A 22,184-nucleotide genomic window follows, 5' to 3' on the forward strand; every position below is an offset into this window, starting at 1 on the left:
TGGAAGGAAATCTGGAGGCCAGTAGTCCTCGACCTACGACCACAGTTGAGTCCCCAAATGTCCACTACTAAACAAGACGGTTAAGTGGGGTTTTGCCTCATTTTGCAACCTTTTGGCCACCGTTGTTAAACAAATTGCTGCAGTCGTTAAGTGAATCCGGCTCTCCATTGCCTTTGCTTGTGTGAAGGTCGCAGAAGGGGATCACACCCCTGGGACACATTGCGACCGTCGTAAATACGAGTTAGTTGCCAAGCGTCCAAATTTTGAGCACTTGGCCATAGGGATGTTGCAACGGTGGTAAATGTGAGAAATGGTCATAAATCCACTTTCATTGCCGTTGTAGCTTTGGACGGTCACTAAATGAACTCTTGTAAGTCGAGGGCTACCTGGGATAGCTATTTTGCTTCTTTCCACCAGTTGTGGGGGAGAAATAGTTTTGCTGCCAAATAGATATGCAAATAAAACACATTTAATCAGTGCCTTGTTAACCAAAAAGTTGCATTTCTCCTGCTGTTGTGAGATTTTTTTTTATGACTGAACTCATTAAAACCCATTTTTTTGGAATTCCAAGACCCACATTTGGACTTAAAATCAAATTTTTGCCCCAATTCTTTTCTGCTATGCCTCAACTAAGTATCAATGTTGGCCAGTTCTAAACCTGGATCTGTTAGCTATGGGGAAGCAAGCGGCATTACTCAGAATGGTAGATTAATTATGGTTTAATTCAGCAGCGTTCAAAGGAGAGAAAAACGTATGAAACGCAAATTATTTTATGAAAACAAATTTATACAGCTCCCCAACTCAAGGAACAGCCCCAAGTAGCTGAAAACCATGTTTAAAACCCGCAACGGAAAATCCTAAACATGGCAGGTATAACGCAATGATTTCTTTATCAAATAGTTATCCATTTAACATAAACATTTATTTATAGTTATCCATTTAACATAAACATTTATTTATAGTTATCCATTTAACATAAACATTCATTTATAGTTATCCATTTAACATAAACATTTATTTATACTTATCCATTTAACATAAACATTTATTTATAGTTATCCATTTAACATAAACATTCATTTATAGTTATCCATTTAACATAAACATTTATTTATACTTATCCATTTAATATAAACATTTATACTTATCCATTTAACATAAACATTTTTATACTTATCCATTTAACATAAACATTCATTTATAGTTATCCATTTAACATAAACATTTATTTATAGTTATCCATTTAATATAAACATTCATTTATAGTTATCCATTTAACATAAACATTCATTTATAGTTATCCATTTAACATAAACATTCATTTATAGTTATCCGTTTAACATAAACATTTATTTATAGTTATCCATTTAACATAAACATTTATTTATAGTTATCCATTTAACATAAACATTTATTTATAGTTATCCATTTAATATAAACATTCATTTATAGTTATCCATTTAACATAAACATTTATTTATAGTTATCCATTTAATATAAACATTTATACTTATCCATTTAACATAAACATTTTTATACTTATCCATTTAACATAAACATTTATTTATAGTTATCCATTTAACATAAACATTTATTTATACTTATCCATTTAACATAAACATTTATTTATAGTTATCCATTTAATATAAACATTCATTTATAGTTATCCATTTGACATAAACATTTATACTTATCCATTTAACATAAACATTTTTATACTTATCCATTTAACATAAACATTTATTTATAGTTATCCATTTAATATAAACATTCATTTATAGTTATCCATTTAACATAAACATTCATTTATAGTTATCCATTTAACATAAACATTCATTTATAGTTATCCGTTTAACATAAACATTTATTTATAGTTATCCATTTAATATAAACATTCATTTATAGTTATCCATTTAATATAAACATTCATTTATAGTTATCCATTTAACATAAACATTTATTTATAGTTATCCATTTAATATAAACATTTATACTTATCCATTTAACATAAACATTTTTATACTTATCCATTTAACATAAACATTTATTTATAGTTATCCATTTAACATAAACATTTATTTATACTTATCCATTTAACATAAACATTTATTTATAGTTATCCATTTAATATAAACATTCATTTATAGTTATCCATTTGACATAAACATTTATACTTATCCATTTAACATAAACATTTTTATACTTATCCATTTAACATAAACATTCATTTATAGTTATCCGTTTAACATAAACATTTATTTATAGTTATCCGTTTAACATAAACATTTATTTATAGTTATCCATTTAATATAAACATTCATTTATAGTTATCCATTTAACATAAACATTTATTTATAGTTATCCATTTAATATAAACATTCATTTATAGTTATCCATTTAACATAAACATTTATTTATAGTTATCCATTTAATATAAACATTTATTTATACTTATCCGTTTAACATAAACGTTTATTGATACTTATCCGTTTAACATAAACATTTATTTATACTTATCCATTTAACACAAACATTTATTTATTGCAACACCTTAAATTAATTCAACATAAAAACATTTTTTTATTAAACATCCATTCAACATAAAATGTGTTTCACTAAAGATTTATACATTCAAGAGAAGTATTTATTTATTTTAAGTACATTTATTGATCCTCTCCGTTAATGTGCTGCAGTGTGGGGGTCAAAAAAAGTCAGGAGGGCAGTCAGCTGGGGCTGATGGGAGCTGTAGTCCAGCCTTTATTGAGTTCCCAGGCCGAGGAATAGAGAGGGGGGGGGTCTTAAAAATGCATGATCCCCTTGCTGCCTTAATGTTTGTTTCTGCCCGCATTCCCAGCGAGGGTGGACTACAACGGCCATGCTCCCCACCCAGGGTTGCCGAGGATCAGCATCGTTGGAATGGTAGTCCTACTAGGGCCGTGGACCAAACTCTTGTCTGTCTTCATCGTCAGCCACCGTGCCAAGGGGTTGGCTGGTCTTCAGCTCCCCTCCTGCAGTGTGGGCTGGGGAGGATGGACTTTGCAATCCAATGCTCCGTCTTTGGAAAGGCTGCTTCCAAGAGATCTCCAAGTCTTGGGGGGGGGGGCTCCCAAGAGCTGCAGATGTGAGTTGGGGTGTGTGAATGTGCCCATCCAACCTTGGGGGGGGGGGGGGGCTTGCAATTCCTGGCTTTAAGCCCCCTTTCAGCCTTGAAAGCGCCCCCTGCTGACCAATTTTATTTATTAAACTTACACAAGCTGCTTGCAATATCAAGAGATAAAAATGATATCGATAAAATACTACAAAAACACAAAACACAATTACAACTTAGTTATAAGATGGGGAGGGGGGGAGTGCAGGTACTCCTCGACTTACAACTCAAGCCCCAAATTTATGTTGCTAAGTGAGACGTACGTTCGGTGAGGTTTGGGACATTTTCACAACCTCTCTCTCGCCACCGTTATTAAGTGAATCCCTGCAGTGGTTAAATTAGTGACACGGTTGTTAAGTGAATCTGGCTTCCCCATTGCCGGAAGGTCGCAAAAAGGGGGGGGGTCACGTGACCGTGTGACACTGTGACCGTCGTAAATGTGAGTCTGTCGCCCGATGTCTGGATTTTTATCCTGTGGCCCTGAGGAATGTGTCAACGGTTGTATGGGTGGAAAACGGTCACAAGTCCCTTTTATTTCAGGGCCGTTAGAATGGTCACTAAATGAACTGTTGTAAGTCGGGGACTGCCTGTAGAATGAGGAGGGGGATCAGATATGAATCTTATCCACACACACACACAGCCCCCAACGAGAAAACTTTACTTTGGAGCCGCAAACTTTAAAAAGAGCCAGGTTCCCACGGATGGAAATATAATTGGAAAAATACCAGACTCTGCAGAGATGGATAGATTGACATTAAAAATAAAAGACAAGGGAGGATCGGAATATTTTTTTTAACCTGGGATTTGTTTTACCAGTGGTTAGCTAAAAGAGGTAGAAATTAGAAGGTAAATGGTGAAAGATTACTCTAACCATTTAAGTAAACATTATTATTACATATTTTATTTATTAATTAAACATGAAACTCAAGTCAACTGAACATTTAAAAATGTATCACAAACATAATTGACTGGTGGTGATGGTTGATATGGATTGCTGCCAGCATCCTAGGAATCAACCAAGTTTCTCCTCCTCCTCTTCCTCCTCTTCTCCTTCTTTTCCTCCTCCTCCTTTCTTCCTCTTCTTCCTCCTGCCTCCTCTTCCTCTTCCTATTTTTCCTCCTTCTCCTTCGTCCTCTTTTTCCTCCTCCTTCTCCTTTCTTCTCCTTTCTTCTTCTTCCTCCTCTTCTACTTCCTATTTTTCCTCCTCTTCTTCTCCTTTGTCCTCTTTTTCCTCCTCCTCTTCTCCTTTCTTCTCCTTTCTTCTTCCTCCTCCTCTTCTACTTCCTCTTTTTCCTCCTCTTCTTCTCCTTCGTCCTCTTTTTCCTCCTCCTCTTCTCCTTTCTTCTCCTTTCTTCTTCTTCCTCCTCCTCTTCTACTTCCTATTTTTCCTCCTCTTCTTCTCTACTTCTTCCTCTTCCTCCTCCTCCCCCTCCGTATTAATATTTTGTACTCACACAATACACTGTGAGTTCACACAATACACTGTTCATTAAGCACTTAGGTATATTAAAGAAAAAAAATACTTTAAGATCTTTTTTTTTTTTTTTTTAAAAGCCAGGTCTTTTAAGCTGCCTGACCTACCTTGAAGGGTTGGCGTGCGCGGGAGCCTCGGAGCCTCGCCACCAACCGCGGAACGGCCAGCCGGCTGCACGCTCTGCAACCTGCTCCCGCCGCTCGTTACCCGGCCATTGCCCCTGGCGCCCGCGGGCTCCCACCGTCCCTGGCACACGCACCTTTACCCCCGGGCGGGAGGAAGGCTTGCCGGAGCCTCGCCCCACGCCCTGCGCTCCGAGGCGGCGCCCGCAAACGGGGCTTGGGCAGCGGCGAGTGGGCAAGCCGGGCGAGCCGTGGCATCCGGAGGGCGTCGCGGGGGGCAGAGGTGAGTGCGGCGGCCGTCGTGGGCTCGGGTGGGTCGATCGGAGCGACGTTGCAGCCCGGGCGAGGGGCGAGGGGGGCGCCTCTGGGCACGTGCAGGGCGCCCCTCGCTCGCTTCGCCCCGGGTTCGGGGGGCTCTGCAAGCCAGAAGCCCCTGGGGTGGGCTGCAGCCAAAGCGGTGCTGGTGCTGAAACGGATTCCCTGGAGAAGTTCGCGTCCTTCGGGTCAGCTGGAACCCGGATTGGGCCGGAGGGTCTGCAGGTCGTGGGAACGCAGCCGCTTGGCTTAGAAGAGGCTTAAACCTTAAGCAGCTTTAAGGGAGGGGAGGGGGCTTCCAGCTCCCAGGGCTGCGGGGATTCCGGGAGTTGAACTCCGCCGCCGCTTCAGGTTGTCAAGGATGGGAATCCCTGCCTTGGTCAGAAGGTCGTGTGAAGCCGAGCGGGACGCAGCGGAGGGTCTCTCGGCGAGACAGACGCGGGGATGCGGGACGGACGCAGGTGCGAAAGGCTCACCAGCAGAAGGGGAGCGAGGCCCGCGGAGTCCCCGCTCAGAGTCAGCAAGCGGTGCGTGGGAAAGGCGCGCGCGCACACACACACACGCACATGCACGCGCACTACTACAGGATTTTGGGGTTCCTGCAAAGGTCTCTCGGGGAAGGTTGAAATGCACCTGAGACCGGAAGCTTCCCAAGACCCCCGGCTCAACCGATAGGATGGTGGTGAACACGGAGAGTTGGGGGAATCACTCCAAACTCTCTCTCTCTTTCTCTCTCTCTTTTTCCCTCCCCCTGTCTCTCTCTTTCTTTCTCTTTCTCTTCCTCTCTTTCTCCTCTCTCTCTCTCTCTTTCTCTCTCTTTTTCTCTCTCTCTTTCTCTCTCTCTTTCTCTTCCTATCTCTCTCTCTCTTTTTCCCTCCCCCTGTCTCTCTTTCTCTCTCTTTCTCTTCCTCTCTTTCTCCTCTCTCTCTTTTTCTCTCTCTTTTTCTCTCTCTCTTTCTCTTCCTTTTTCTCTCTCTCTTTCTCTGTCCCTCTGTCTGTCTCTTTCTCTCTCTTTTTTCCCTTCTTCTGTCTCACCTCTCTCTCTCTTTCTCTCTCTCTCCTTCTCTCCCCCCTCTCTCTCTTTCTCTCTCTTTCTGTCTCCCTCTGTCTCTCTGTCTTTCTCTTTCTCTCTCTTTTTCTCTCCCTCTGTCTCTCTGTCTTACTTTCTCTCTTTCTCTCTCTCTTTTTCTCTCCCTCTGTCTGTCTGTCTCTTTCTCTCTCTTTTTTTCTCTCCCTCTGTCTCTCTGTCTCTCTTTCTCTCTCTCCCCCGTCTCTTTCTCTTCCTCTCTTTCTCCTCTCTCTCTTTCTCTCCTCTCTCTCTCCCATCTGTCTCTCTCTTTTTCTCCTCTCTCTTTCTCTCTCTTTCTCTCTCTCTTTCTCTCTCCCTCTCTCTCTGTCTTTCTTTCTCTCTTTCTCTCTCTCTTTTTCTCTCCCTCTGTCTCTCTGTCTGTCTGTCTCTTTTTCTCTCCCCCCCTCTCTCTCTCTCTCTCTTCCTCTCTCTCTCTTTCTCACACACTCTCTCTCTCTTGCATATGTAAATAATGGGGAACATCTAAAGCCACCGTGATTGGTCCAATTTCCCAGCAGGAAATTGGAGAGCTGTCAGTGGCTGAATGTGCCACACAACTCCCTTAAAAGATGGTCTTTTAACACATTTCAGGCAATTTGTACTCACTATTTTCCAGTGTGTAAATAAACAGTTCTGGGAAGCGGCTTGTTCTGCCCCTTTATTCCACCCCTATCTAACCCTAACACCCATCTTAAAGCTTGCTGGCTGGGGGATTCTGGGACTTGAAGTCCACCTGTCTTAAAGCAGGCTAGCTGCAGCATTCTGGGAATTGAAGTACATTCCTCTTAAAGCAGTGTTTCTCAACCTTGGCAACTTGAAGATGCCCGGACTTCAACTCCTAGAATTCCCCAGCCAGCGAATGCTGGCTGGGGAATTCTGGGAGTTGAAGTCCAGACATCTTCAAGTTGCCAAGGTTGAGAAACACTGTCTTAAAGTATCCCAGCTGGGTGATCCTGTGAGTTGAAATCCTCCCATGTCAAAGCAGCCAAAATTGCAAAAGACTTCTAGAGAGAGAGAGAGAGAGAGATGGCAATAAAATTAATCCCTCGAGGCACGCCAAGGAGAACAGCACTTTTTTAACCCAGATGTTGTTTTCCCACAAAAGTTACGAAACTCAAAGCGTACGTCAACTTCACCTGAGGCTAAATTTCCTGTCTTCCGGGTGTATTATAAAAACAGGGCAATATATCTCCGAAGGCTGAAATCCGCCTCCCATTTCCCAGTGGATTAAAAAAAAAAAAATATTGTCAATTTAAGAGCTGGCTTTGACGTCTACATCTGCCTTTCCCAAACAATAGTAAATCCCTACAAATGCATTTCTTAAAACAGGATTTACGTTCTACACGCCGAGGCTAATATTTCACGGGTTCGGTTGGTGGTTGGGGCCTTATCCAGATAGTCCTCGGATTACGATCACAATTGAGCCCAACATTTCTGTTGTTAAGCAAGTCTATTGTGACATGAGAAGCCCTTCAAATATCCTGCAATATTCTTCATATGTCTTAGTCTCCAATCTCTTAATCCTCTTTGTTGCTCTTCTCTGCACTCTTTCTAGAGTCTCCACATCTTTTCTACATCGTGGTGGCCAAAACTGGATGCCGAATTCCAAGTGTGGCCTTCCCAAAGCCTTATAAAGTGGTATTAACCCTTCACGTGATCTTGATTCTATCCCTCTGTTGATGCAGCCTAGAACTGTGTTGGCTTTTTTGGCAGCTGCTGCACACAGCTGGCTCCTATTTAAATGGTTGTCCACTAGGACTCCAAGATCCCTCTCACAGTTACTACTACTGAGCAAGGTACCACCTATACTGTACCTGTGCATTTCGTTTTTTCCTGCCTAAATGTAGAACCTGACTTTTCCCACTATGGAATTTTCTTCCTGTCCTGCTTTTTTAAGGTCCAACTTTCATAACTGTGGGTATTAATAATAGTTCCGCTCTTTAATTAACAACAAGGTTAATTAACCAGTGGAACAACTTGCAACCAGAAGTTGTGGAGGTTTTTAAGAAGAGACTTGCTTGAAATGGTATAGGGTCTCTTACCTGAGCAGGGGGTTGGACTAGAAGACCTCCAAGGTCCCTTCCAACTCTGTTATCTATGAATTCCGTCTCAATTTGTGTCATGCTTATGATTTCACTGGTCCTTCTGCCCCCCAAGCCCCTCCCACCCATGGATATGTGGCTACTCCCAAGTGACAGTGCATTGTGTGTATCTGTGCGTGTGTATTTTGTTCTCAATGTTATCAAGAACACCTTGTCTCCAGGTAATCTTGCTTTGAGTCTTCCAAAATGGAACAGCATGTGAGCTGAAACAATGGAAAATAAGACATTTGATTCATTGCCCCATAGATGGACCATCAAATGTTTGGAAACAAACCGGTGTCAGTAAAAACATTAGTATGTTGATAGAAAAAATAACGAAATCGAAATGGCTGGTTGGAAGTGAAAAATACGGGCTTGTCACGATTAGGAGAGGATATCGCCCTTATTGAGTGCCATTGTGCCATTGAATTTCAATGATTTTGGAGAAAACAAAGCTTGTTATCAGGATCTGTAGAGATTCTCCATCATCCAGGTTCATGATTGTCCCAAAGGTCCTTTTTTCAGGAGAAAACTGGACTTTCTTGGTTTTTCTTTTGAAGACATTTTTCTTCTCCTCCAAGAAGCTTCTTCAGCTCTGACTGGAGGGTGGAGGATGGAAGGATTGATGCTCCTTGCAGACAGCTGGTCACTTGCATCCTTTGAGAGGGTCCTTGAGGCCCCTTGGAGGTTTTATCTGTGTCCTCAGGGTCCCCGGAGTGGTGCAAATGGTTCCTGTAGTCTGCAATTTCTCTCTCTCTGGAAATCCATTCCTTCTCCCACCCCATTCCAAGGGTCTTCACCCCAAATTGTGTAGCTCAAAGTCTGTAGAGATTCTCCGTCATCCAGATCATGGTTGTCCCAAAGGTGCTTTTTTCAGGAGGCAAATGGACTTTCCTGTTGCTTCCCAAGACAGCATCCCCATGGTCTTGTGATCAAAATTCAGACCCTTGGCAACCGACTCATATTTATGACGGTCATAGAGTCCTGGGGCTGACGTGAAAGTCCCCTTTGGTGGCCTTCTGACAAGCAAAGTCAATGGGGAGGCCCGGATTCACTTAACAACTGTGTGACCCACTTGACTAATGCAGTGATTCACTTAGCTAAGTCGGTAAGTACACACACAGACACACACACCCTAAGTTGCTAAGCCCGCCCCCCCCCGGTGCCCTGTTTTAGGCCTGCAAGGACTCTTGCACCAACCTGGAAGCCAAAATAGCAATAGCAATAGCAGTTAGACTTATATACCGCTTCATAGGGCTTCCAGCCCTCTCTAAGCGGTTTACAGAGTCAGCATATTGCCCCCAACAACAATCCGGGTCCTCATTTCACCCACCTCGGAAGGATGGAAGGCTGAGTCGACCCTGAGCTGGTGAGATTTGAACCGCCGAATTGCAGACTAGCAGTCAGCTGAAGTGGCCTGCAGTGCTGCACTTTAACCACTGCGCCACCTCGGAAGTCAGTCTCTCTCTCTCTCTCTCTCTCTCTCTCTCTCTCTCTCTCTCTCTCTCTCTCTCTCTCTCTCTCTCTCTCTCTCTCTCTCTCTCTCTCTCTTAAAAAATAATCTTACAATATTTATAATTATATAATTAATTTATAGCTTTTATTAAGGCTGTGAAAGAAACTTCTTATGAATCCCTATATAGCAATAGCAGTTAGACTTATATACCGCTTCATAGGGCTTTCAGCCCCCTCTAAGTGGTTTACAGAGTCAGCATATCGCCCCCACAGTCTGGGTCCTCATTTTACCCACCTCGGAAGGATGGAAGGCTGAGTCAACCCTGAGCTGGTGAGATTTGAACCGCCGAATTGCAGACTAGCAGTCAGCTGAAGTGGCCTGCAGTGCTGCACTTTAACCACTGCGCCACCTCGGAAGTCTCTCTCTCTCTCTCTCTCTCTCTCTCTCTCTCTCTCTCTCTCTCTCTTTTTAAAAATAATCTTACAATATTTATAATTATATAATTAATTTATAGCTTTTATTAAGGCTGTGAAAGAAACTTCTTATGAATCCCTATATAGCAATAGCAGTTAGACTTATATACTGCTTCATAGGGCTTTCAGCCCCCTCTAAGCGGTTTACAGAGTCAGCATATCGCCCCCAACAATCAGATAGATAGATAGATAGATAGATGATAGATAAATAGATAGCAATAGCAGTTCGACTTATATACCGATTCATAGGGCTTTCAGCCCTCTCTAAGCGGTTTACAGAGTCAGCATATCGCCCCCAACAATCAGATAGATAGATAGATAGATAGATGATAGATAGATAGATAGATAGATAGATAGATAGATAGCAATAGCAGTTAGACTTATATACCGCTTCCTAGGGCTTTCAGCCCTCTCTAAGCGGTTTACAGAGTCAGCATATCGCCCCCAACAACAATCCAGGTCCTCATTTCACCCACCTCGGAAGGATGGAAGGCTGAGTCAACCTTGAGCCGGTGAGATTAGAACCGCTGAACTGCAGATAACAGTCAGCTGAAGTGGCCTGCAGTACTGCACTCTAACCACTGCGCCACCTCGGCTCTGCAATGCATTGCGAGCACCACTACCACCCCGTGCTTGCGCCTCTCCCACGAATGAGCGCATGCATCCCCCGTATGCCCCATGCCTCCCCCTCCCGGCAGGCATGGCAGAGACCCAAAGACTAACCGGCCAGTGGGAAGTGTGCGCCAGTGGTGGGTTTCGGGCAGTGCGAACCAGTACGACCGTACCGGTAGTAGCCAGGAGCAGCGACCACCGTACTGGTACGGTGGCTCATTTGTCCCACCCACCCGTCCGTGTTCCATAGATGTTTATAATGTGACCGGCTAATTGTGCACATGCTCACAGGGTGTGGTGCCTGCGCGGCCTCCGCCAAGCAGCTGGGTGTTATATGCATGCGCTCGCAGCGCACGAGCACAACTAGGACACCCGGCCCCATGAACTGTGTACCGGTTGCGATGGGATCCGGAACCCACCACTGGTGTGCATGAATGCACAATGGAGTAGGGTTGGGCTGATGGCAGGCATGGCTGCAGAGAGGGCTCTGTGTGCCACCTGTGGCCCCCATATGTACCAGAGGTGGCATGCGCCTGGTTCTTACCGGTCTGGGCAAACCAGTCGTGGTGGCTGCAGGAGGCTCTGCCCGCCTGACCTGACATAATGCGCAACCTTCTGCGGCGGTACGCATGCGCAATAGCAATAGCAGTTAGACTTATCTACCGCTTCATAGGGCTTTCAGCCCTCTCTAAGCGGTTTACAGAGTCAGCATATCGCCCTCACAGTCTGGGTCCTCATTTCACCCACCTCGGAAGGATGGAAGGCTGAGTCAACCTGGAAGGAAGGAAGGAAGGAAGGAAGGAAGGAAGGAAGGAAGGAAGGAAGGAAGGAAGGAAGGAAGGAAGGAAGGAAGGAAGGAAAAGGATGGAGGGAGGGATAGGGGAGAAGGAAGGAAGGAGGGAAGGAAGGAAGGAAGGAAGGAAGGAAGGAAAAGGATGGAGGGAGGGATAGAGGGAGAAGGAAGGAATAGCAATAGCAGTTAGACTTATATACCGCTTCATAGGGCTTTCGGCCCTCTCTAAGCGGTTTACAGAGTCAGCATATCGCCCCCAACAATCCGGGTCCTCATTTCACCCACCTCGGAAGGATGGAAGGCTGAGTCAACCCTGAGCCGGTGAGATTAGAACCGCTGAACTGTAGAACTGCAGTCAGCTGAAGTAGCCTGCAGTGCTGCATTTAACCACTGCGCCACCTCGGCTCATAAGCTGACGAGCAAAGCGAGCGCTCTTGTGAGCGTGCTCACATTTGCAAACTGGTAGCCGAGGTAAGTGAGTCCCACCACTGATGCGTGCCATGGGTTCGCCATCACGGCTCTCTCTTGCTTGAGCAAGGGGTTGGACTAGAAGACCTCCGAGGCCCCTTCCGGCTCTCTGTGGTTCTGAGACGCTCCAGAATTGCTGCTTTTTGCAGAAGGAGAGCCGTGTTTAGCCAAAACAAGCCAGGGATCAGGCGGGGCCTGGCAGAACCTGGCAGAAGCCTGCCAGGAGAAGGCGTTGGGCGATCCCCTGATCTGGTCTCCCAGGGCCCTCAACGAAAAGAGGGCGGATCTCGGTCCGTCTGGAGGATAAAAAGGCTCCCTCGAGGCTCTCGGCTTTTCATTTTGGGCAGGGATGCAAAGCAGCTTCGCCTGCCCGAGAGACAATTGGTGCACCCGTCCTTCGCTGGGCTGGGGGGCTGGGGCAGCAGAGAGAGTCCTCGACATACGACCCCAGTTTGGGACCGGAATTTCCGCTGCTAAGCGAGGCGGTTGCTCAGTGAGTCGTGCTGATTTCGGGATCCTTTTTTAAAAAAATTGTTATTGGTTCAGCAAATCCCCGCGGTTGTTGAGGGAAGATGGAAAATGAGCAGCGGTGTGTGTTTTTGTGTGTGTGTGTGTGTGTGTGTGTGTGTGTGTGTACGTTTGGCTGAATTGCACAAAAGAGCCCTTGATTCTCGCAACCCATCAGGAAGCGGCCAAGAGAAGTGAAACTTAAGATCTGAAACTGGTTGGACTGGTTTTTTGGGGAGTTGGGGGTGTTTAAAAAAAATAATAAGAGCCTAATCTAGACTCTTTGCTATTCGGGAAATCAAAAAAAATTGTGGGGCGGATTGCATTTTTGCGGTTCGAGAGAGACTCGCGAATTGTGCATTTCAGCTTGCAAAGAGTAAGTCCCATTGAATGCAACGGGACTTCGGTTTGAAGGAAGGGTTGACTTTGTGTTGGGGGTGACCCCTCCCCGCCCAGTTGTGCAAATTTACACCCAGCGATCCATCAACTTTTGTTCCGCTGCTGGCAGGGACCTTAAGTGTTCCCACCAAACAGGATCATAACAAACCGCCCTCATCCAAGAACGGCATGAATTATATAATATTTGAAAGCTGGTCTCCTAAAGGAGGAAAAATATATACTGTATATTTTCCTGTGTGCTTGTCTTTCTTAACAGAATAACAGAATGGCAGAGTTGGAAGGGACCTTGGAGGACTTCTAGTCCAACCCCTTGCTCAGGCAGGAGACCCTAGGCCATTTCGGACAACTTGACGTCCAGGCTCTTCTTGAAATTCTCCAGGGCTAGAAGATCCACAACTTCTGAAAGCCAGCCATTCCACTGATTCCTTCTTCTCCCTGTTAGGAAGTTTCTACTTAGTTGGATCTCTCTTTGGTGAGTTTCCGTTCATTGTTTCTTGACCTACCTTCAGGTGCTTTGGGGGGATAGGATAACAGAATAACAGAGTTGGAAGGGACCTTGGAGGTCTTCTAGTCCAACCCCCTGTTCAAGCAGGAGCCCTTATGCCATTCCAGACAAGTGACTGTCCAGTCTTTTCTTTAAAAAATCTCCAGTGTTGGAGCACCCACAACTTCTGGTGGCAACTTCTGTTCCACTGGTTAATTGTCCTCACTTTTAGGAAGTTTCTGCTTAGTTCTAAGTTGCTTCTCTCGATGAGTTTCCATCTCTTGCTTCTTGTCCTGCCCTTCAGGTGCTTGAAATAATAATTTGACTCCCTCTTCTTTGGGGCAACCCCTGAGATATTGGATGGCTGCTATCATGTCTCCCCTAGTCCTTCTTTTCATCAAACTAGACATATCCAGTTCCTGCAACCGTTCTTCATATGTTTTAGCCTCCAGTCCCCTCATCCTCTTTCTTGCTCTTCTCTGCACTCTTTCTAGAGTCTCCACATCTTTTCTACATCGTGGCGACCAAAACTGAGTGCCGTATTCCAAGTGTGGCCTTACCAAGGCTTTACAAAGGGGTGCTAATACTTCACGTGATCTTGATTCTCTCCCTCTAGTAAGGCAGCCTGGGATAACTTTGGCCTTTTTGGCTGCTGCAGCACCCGGCTGGCCCCGATTCAAGTGATTCTCTCCTTCTCGCACATGACGCCTCCTTCGGAAGTCAGAAAAATTTCTCTGGATCTCCAGAGAGGCAAAGAGTTGCAAGTATAAAAATGGGCAAGTCACAGGATTGACCCGATTTTACAACATTTTTTTAAAACACTGGTCATTAAGTGAATACGGCTGCTTCTTTTCTCTGTTAGAGAAAGAAAGGATGTCATGCACAACATTTTTTTAAAGATGAGGCGAATGGAAGATATATGTGGGACATCATCCTAAGGTTACCTCCCCCCCATATTCATTCAAAAAGACCTGGTTTTGTCAGCAGGCCAGAGACCCCGGACCCCTAGAGAGCCCACCGAGTGGTTGGTCCGATTGGGTTCACCGACAAAAGGGCGAACGACAAAACCGCGCCCGACTAAACCGCGGTGACAAAACCGCGTGTTCTAAAGCGCTCCGACAAATGAGCGCTGAATCGCGCCGACAACAGCGCGGCGACAGAAGCGCGCTGTAAAACTAAACCTAACCCTAAACCTAACCCTAAACGTAACGCTAAACCTAACCCTTTTGTGAACCCGGCTCACAAAAGACAAGGGAAAGGGGGAGAACGAGACAAAGACAACATATTAAAAACAAAACCAACATTCACAATTTCCGTGGAGGTAAATGCTTCTCGCCCCCCCCCCCCCCCCCAGCCTGCTGGAACAGCCAGGACTTGGTGGCTTTGCGGAAGGCCGGGAGGGTAGTGAGGGTCCGGATCTCGACAGGGAGCTCGTTCCAGAGGGCTGGAGCTGCAACAGAGAAGGGTCTCCCCCGGGGAGTTGCCAGCCGACATTGGCTGGCAGATGGAATCTGGAGGAGGCCCAACCTGTGAGATCTAATTGGTCTGAGAGAGGTAATCGGCAGGAGGCGGTCTCTCAGGTACCCAGGTCCGATGCCATGAAGGGCTTTATAGGTAGCGACCAGCACCTTGAAGCGGATTTGGAGACGAATAGGTAGCCAGTGCGGCTCGCGGAGGATAAGTGTGACGTGGGTGTATCTAGATACACCCAGTATCGCTCGCGCGGCTGCATTCTGGACCAACTGCAGTCTCCGAACACTTTTCAGAGGCAGCCCCATGTAGAGCGCATAAAGTAAAAACTAAACTAAACTAAACTAAACTAAACTAAACTAAACTAAACTAAACTAAACCAAACTAATCAAAAACAAAAAAGGGGCCAGGTTTGAGGAACAGACTGGGGCAGGTTCTCCCGAGACACACCTGGAGGCGAGGTACGGCTCTTATCTCCTCTCAGGTTACTATGATGATAACCACGAAAGGGCGATGAGGTCAACAGGAACCGGATCTGCAGCGGAGCAAAAAACACTTTGGTGGACAAAGTCTTGAGGTTAGGAAGAAAAGAAAGAAAGAGGAGTGGCCATCTCAGAAGGCAGGAACGACTTGGAATCAAATACAAGATGCTTTTGAGTGCTTTGTAAGCTGAGAGTTACCTGGAACAGGGGCGGAGTGGATGACCTTACTATATACTACACTAAGGCCACACCTGGAATCCGGCATCCAGTTTTGGTCTCCAACGACGTAGAAAAGATGCGGAGACTCTGGAAAGAGTGCAGAGAAGAGCAACAAAGAGGATTAGGGGACTGGAGACTGAAATATATGAGGAACAGTTGCAGGAACTGGGTATGTCTAGTTTAATGAAAAGAAGGACCAGGGGAGACATGATAGCAGCCTTCCAATATCTCAGGGGTTGCCCCAAAGAAGAGGGACTCAAACTATTGTCCAAGGCACCTGAGGGTAGAACAAGAAGCAATGGGTGGAAACTAATCAAGGAGAGATCCTTCCTTCTCTCCTCCCTTCCTTCTCTCCTCCCTTCCTTCTCTCCTCCCTTCCCTCCTCTCCTTCCTTCCTTCTCTCCTTGCTTCCTCCCTCCCTCCATTTCTTCTCTGCTTTCTTCCTTCCCATCTTCCTTCCTTCCTTCCCATCTTCCTTCCTTCCTTCTTTCCTTCCTTCCCAACTTCCTTCCTTCCTTCTTTCCTTCCTTCCCAACTTCCTTCCTTCCCACCTTCCTTCCTTCCAGTATCTCAGGGGTTGCCACAAAGAAGAGGGAGTCAAGCTATTCTCCAAGGGACCTGAGGGCAGAACAAGAAGCAATGGGTGGGAACTCATCAAGATCCTTCCTTCTCTCCTCCCTTCCTTCTCTCCTCCCTTCCCTCCTCTCCTTCCTTCCTTCTCTCCTTGCTTCCTTCCTTCTCTCCTTGCTTCCTCCCTCCCTCCATTCCTTCTCTGCTTCCTTCCTTCCCATCTTCCTTCCTTCCTTCCTTCTCTCCTTCCTTCCCAACTTCCTTCCTTCCCACCTTCCTTCCTTCCAATATCTCAGGGGTTGCCCCAAAGAAGAGGGAGTCAAACTATTCTCCAAGGCCACCTGAGGGTAGAACAAGAAGCAATGGATGGCAACTCATCAAGGAGAGATCCTTCCTTCTCTCCTCCCTTCCTTCCCTCCTCCCTTCCTTCTCTCCTCCCTTCCCTCCTCTCCTCCCTTCCTTCTCTCCTTGCTTCCTCCCTCCCTCCATTTCTTCTCTGCTTCCTTCCTTCCCATCTTCCTTCCTTCCTTCCCATCTTCCTTCCTTCCTTCCCATCTTCCTTCCTTCCTTCTCTTCTTCCTTCCCATCTTCCTTCCTTCCCACCTTCCTTCCTTCCAGTATCTCAGGGGTTGCCCCAAAGAAGAGGGAGTCAAGCTATTCTCCAAAGCACCTGAGGGCAGAACAAGAAGCAATGGGTGGAAATTAATCAAGGAGAGATCTTCCTTCTCTCCTCCCTTCCCTCCTCTCCTTCCTTCCTTCTCTCCTTGCTTCCTTCCTTCTCTCCTCCCTTCCCTCCTCTACTTCCTTCCTTCTCTCCTTGCTTCCTCCCTCCCTCCATTTCTTCTCTGCTTCCTTCCTTCCTTCTCTCCTTCCTTCCCAACTTCCTTCCTTCCTTCCTTCTCTCCTTCCTTCCCACCTTCCTTCCTTCCAGTATCTCAGGGGTTGCCCCAAAGAAGAGGGAGTCAAGCTATTCTCCAAAGCCCCTGAGGGCAGAGGGCAAGAGAGAGAGTCAGAAGTCAGTACTTCTTTTTTTTCTTACTTTTCCATACCTCTCCTTGCTTCTCTTTCCCCTTCCCTTTTCCTCTCCTTGCTCATTCATTTACTTTGGTATTTTATAAGACTTCATAACTTAATGTTTGCAAAAACAAACAAACAAAAAATCCTCTGAGAATCACAAAGGAGACTTTTTTGGGGGGGTGGGGGCATCCTAGAGCAGGGGTCTCCAACCTTGGCAACTTTAAGCCTGGTGGACTTCAACTCCCAGAATTCCCCAGCCAGCTGGCTGAGGAATTCTGGGAATCGAAGTCCTCCAGCAAAAGTTGCTGGGGAGAATTCTGGGAGTCGAAGTCCTTCAGCAAAGCTGGCTGGGGAATTCTGGGAGTCGAAGTCCTCCAGCAAAGCTGGCTGGGGAATTCTGGGAGTCGAAGTCCTCCAGCAAACGTTGCGGGGGAGAATTCTGGGAGTCGAAGTCCTCCAGGAAAGTTGGCTGGGGAATTCTGGGAGTTGAAGTCCTCCAGCAAAGTTGGCTGGGGAATTCTGGGAGTCGAAGTCCTCCAGCAAAGTTGGCTGGGGAATTCTGGGAGTCGAAGTCCTTCAGCAAAGCTGGCTGGGGGGAATTCTGGGAGTCGAAGTCCTCCAGCAAAGCTGGCTGGGGAATTCTGGGAGTCGAAGTCCTCCAGCAAAAGTTGCTGGGGGGAATTCTGGGAGTCGAAGTCCTCCAGGAAAGTTGGCTGGGGAATTCTGGGAGTCGAAGTCCTCCAGCAAAAGTTGCTGGGGGGGAATTCTGGGAGTTGAAGTCCGCCAGGCTTAAAGTTGCTAAGGTTGGAGACCCCTGTCCTAGAGGAGGCCTACGGTCTCGTCCATCTCCAGGTTGCTGCAGTGGGAGGGGTCCTTCCTCCCCAAATTCTCACTGGGGAGGCAGTTCTGTTTTCTGGGGAGGAGGGATGCCATTCTGAATCTCCTTCTGTTTTGGTCGTCCACCAGCATTCTCCAGATACCAGGATGGCCTCTAACCACACCAAGGACTGGTTCCCGCAGCTGGACGTGATGTTGAAGCTTCTCAACGGTACCCTCTCCTGCGTCGAGCCGTGTGCCCAGCTGGGCAAGGCCGACCGGGAGGGAAAAGATACGTACGCCTACATGTACATTGTTTTCATGATGCTCCTTTTCGCCTTGACGGTGGGCAGCCTGATCCTGAGCTACACCCGATCCCGGGAGGTGGACAAGCCCAGCGACCCCTACCACATGTACATCAAGAACCGAGTGACCATGATTTGAAGGCAGAGGGAGGGGACGAGGAGGAGGCTCGGTGCTCCTCCCGGGCTTTTCGGTCAGCAAGGAAAACTGTGCCGAGTCTCGAACTCAGGACTTGGGGCATGTCTACGTCCTGAGGCACGGAGTGGGGAAAACATTAAAACCTGGGGTTTTTTTCAAAGCAGGGCCTGCAAAGAAGCCACGGGGGGGGGGGGGGGCTGACGTGACCTGCCTTAAACGACCAGTTTATAAAGTTTTGTAAAGTGTTTTTTTTTTTTTTTACTTTCCTAATGGTTAACTTTATCCATCTGCCTCTTCCTATCCAATAAACCAGTTGGAAGGCATGAAGGGTTGGAGATATTTATTATATTGATCTGTTTGGAATGGAATGGAATAGAAAAGAAAAAAATAATAGGAAATAGGAAATAGGAAATAGAAGAAGATAGAAAAGATAGAAGATAGAAATAGAAAATAATAGAAAATAGAAAAAATAGAGAATAGAGAAGGGAATAGAAGAGAATATAGAAGGGAGCAAAAGAATAGAAGATAATAGAATAGAAAACAAGAGAGAATAGAATAGAATAGAAATAGAATAGAATAGAAGAATATGAATTAGGAATAGAATAGAATAGAATAGAAAATAAGAATAGAATATGGAATGAATAGAATAGGAATGGAATGGGAATCGAATAATATTAAGAATAGAATAGAATAGAATAATATGAATCAGGAATAGAATAGAAGAATATGAATTAGGAATAGAATAGAATAGGAAATAAGAATAGAATATGGAATGAATAGAATAGGAATGGAATGGAATAGGAATCGAATAGAATAGTATTAAGAATAGAATAGAATAGAAGAATATGATTTAGGAATAGAATAGAAGAATATGAATTAGGAATAGAATAGAATAGGAAATAAGAATAGAATATGGAATCAATAGAATAGGAATGGAATGGAATAGGAATCGAATAGAATAGTATTAAGAATAGAATAGAATAGAAGAATATGATTTAGGAATAGAATAGAAGAATATGAATTAGGAATAGAATAGAATAGGAAATAAGAATAGAATATGGAATGAATAGAATAGGAATGGAATGGAATAGGAATCGAATAGAATAGTATTAAGAATAGAATAGAATAGAATAGAAGAATATGATTTAGGAATAGAATAGAAGAATATGAATTAGGAATAGAATAGAAATAGAATAGAGTACAATAGAATAGAAGAATATGAATTAGGAATAGAATAGAATCACTTTATTGTCACTTTAAATGTATACTAATTGGCATACATTAAAAATGAAAATTCCTTGCATGCAGCTCTCAAAGGGTCTCCACCTCCAAAATAACACTACATAAACATGACAAGATGAATGAATGAATGAATAAATAAATAAATAAATAAGTATATAGCCACATACAAGACACAGAGAAACAACACCGTCTAGTTCGGATGTATAGATGTTTATATGGCGAGAAAAGTCAACCTTTAAAAATTTGGGTAGACGCTGTTTTTCTACAACGAGATTGGACAGACATGTCTCTCTCTCTCTCTCTCTCTCCCTCCCTCCCTCTCCCCTCTCCCCTCTCCCCTCTCCCCCCTCTCTCTCTCTCTCGCTTATGCCCACCGTCATATAGAGGGAGCCCTTGATTTACGACCAGAATGGAGCCACAAACTTCTGTTGCTAAGCCAGACAGTCGTTAAGTGAGTTTTGCTTCATTTTACAAGCTGGCGGCCACAACATTACGCCTGAGGTTCCGTCAGATGCATTTATCGGGTTCAAAACACAGAAGAGTTTATTCGCAGTAGTCCTTGAATTACGACCACGATGGAGCTCAATATTTCTGTTGCTGATCGAGACAGTTGTTAAATGAGTTTTGCCCCATTTTACCACCTTTCTAGTCACCAATTCACTGCAATTGTTAACGACACGGTCGTTAAGTGAATCTGGCTACCCCCATCGACTTCGTTTGCCTGACGGTCGCAAAAAGGCAATTGCGTGACAACTCCCCCAGGACACTGCAACCGTCATAAATATGAGTCAGTTGCCAAGTGTCTCGGATTTGCAACGGTCGTAAGTGTGAAAAACAGTCCTAAGTCACTTTTTTCAGTGACGTTGAAACGCTGAATGGTCACTAAGCGATCTGTTGTCAGTCGAGGAATCCGTGTAGTTAGTTAAAAATAAGATTGCCGGGCATTTTGAGCAAAGGTTGAAGCGTCAGTGGTGGAAAATGGTCTGTGTTGAGATGAACTTTAAAAATGCTTTAATATCTCAGAGAACCCAATCAAGTTCTTGCCTTCCACAGCCTGCAGTTTGGAAAACCCTGGGAAATAAATAGATCTATCTGCTTTAAAACTTTGCCCACGTTTTAAGGTCATGCGTGGATCCAAGAAGAGAAGAGAACAACTGATTTGTGTATCTTGGGAACCAACCCAAAGTACGTTATTCCAAAGGTTGGACTCTGGTTTATGGCCTTTATGCTTTTCCTTCTCTGCCCTTTGAAGTTTAAAAGTTGCCTGTTGCTGGCCGCCTGGAGGGTGAAATTGATTTATTCCAAATTGAATGAATGAATAACTATAAAATTTAGAACAACGTTTTGATAAAAGAACAGGGGAGCGAAGTAGGATCCGCCGGTTACTCCTGTCTGCAAAAGAGCATGGTTAAAAACTAGCAAAATTTCCCACAGGCCCATTGCAAGAAACTGCAATCCGTGAATGCTTTGGAAATCTTTATTTATAGTGCATTCTTCTGAAGTAAGAATGGATTATTTCTATCACCTATTAGGGTTTTGTAGTCTTGGTCTGATCGGTTCTTCAGGAGGCTTCTTCTACGGAAAAGGAAAAAGAGGGAGAGAGAAGATAGATAGATAGTAGATAGATATAGACAGACAGAAATAGATAGATAGATAGATAGATAGATAGATAGATAGATAGATAGATAGATAGATATAGATGATAGATAGATAGATAGATATAGATAGATAGATAGATAGATAGATAGATAGATATAGATGATAGATAGATAGATAGATATAGATGATAGATAGTAGATAGATATAGACAGACAGACAGAAATAGATAGATAGATAGATAGATAGTAGATAGATATAGACAGATAGAAATAGATAGATAGATAGATAGATAGATAGATAGATAGATATAGATGATAGATAGTAGATAGATATAGACAGATAGAAATAGATAGATATAGATAGATAGATAGATGATAGATAGATAGATAGATGACAGATATAGACAGACAGAGAAAGATAGATAGATAGATATAGATAGATAGATAGATGACAGATATAGACAGATACAGATAGAAAGATAGAAAGATAGAAAGATAGAAAGATAGAAAGATAGAAAGATAGAAAGATAGAAAGATAGAAAGATAGAAAGATAGAAAGATAGAAAGATAGATAGATATAGAAAGATAGATAGATATAGAAAGATAGATAGATATAGAAAGACAGAGACAGATATATAGATGGATAGATCATGATAGATAGATAGATAGATAGATGATAGATAGATAGATAGATAGATAGATAGATAGATAGATAGATAGATATAGAAAGACAGACAGATATATAGATATATAGATGGATAAACAGATAATGATGATAGGTGAGAGAGAGAGAGATGAGAGAGAGAGAAAGAGAAAGAGAGAGATTATGTAATATTCATTCAATATTATATTTGTTGAACTGTTTCATTTAAGGCCAAATTTAGATTATAATTGTAACTTGTTTGGGGGCCTTTTGCTGGAAAAATAG

At 44.2% G+C, this 22,184-nt stretch overlaps 1 protein-coding gene across 4 annotated transcripts; it reads left to right on the forward strand.

The window, feature by feature from the left end:
• The first annotated feature begins 4,910 nt into the window (after positions 1 to 4,910).
• Positions 4,911 to 18,739, forward strand: KCNE3 (potassium voltage-gated channel subfamily E regulatory subunit 3). Of its 4 annotated transcripts, none has more exons than XM_087720944.1 (3): positions 12,368 to 12,504; positions 13,297 to 13,389; positions 18,126 to 18,739. In XM_087720944.1, the coding sequence occupies exon 3, from the start codon at positions 18,144 to 18,146 to the stop codon at positions 18,417 to 18,419; it is 276 nt and encodes a 91-aa protein (XP_087577070.1). In that variant the 5' UTR covers positions 12,368 to 12,504; positions 13,297 to 13,389; positions 18,126 to 18,143; the 3' UTR covers positions 18,420 to 18,739. The 4 variants fall into 4 exon arrangements, with proteins under 4 accessions (XP_087577071.1, XP_087577068.1, XP_087577070.1 ...); XM_087720943.1 differs by having other exon boundaries at positions 12,386 to 12,504; positions 13,174 to 13,389; XM_087720945.1 differs by lacking the exons at positions 12,368 to 12,504; positions 13,297 to 13,389 and adding an exon at positions 4,911 to 5,027.
• The last annotated feature ends 3,445 nt before the right edge of the window (positions 18,740 to 22,184 follow it).

The sequence above is a fragment of the Thamnophis sirtalis genome, unplaced genomic scaffold (assembly GCF_051295495.1).
Source record: "Thamnophis sirtalis isolate CommonGarterSnake01/CBP01778 unplaced genomic scaffold, rThaSir2_p1.2 scaffold_8, whole genome shotgun sequence".
NCBI classification, from domain to species: Eukaryota; Metazoa; Chordata; class Lepidosauria; order Squamata; family Natricidae; genus Thamnophis; species Thamnophis sirtalis.

Bases quoted from the DNA above. Each gene is read 5' to 3' on its own strand.
- KCNE3 (XM_087720942.1), top strand. From the start codon at position 12,361: ATGCAAAGCAGCTTCGCCTGCCCGAGAGACAATTGGTGCACCCGTCCT. The intron at 12,505-18,125 runs GTGAGTCGTGCT...GTCGTCCACCAG, and splicing joins CTAAGCGAGGCGGTTGCTCA to CATTCTCCAGATACCAGGAT.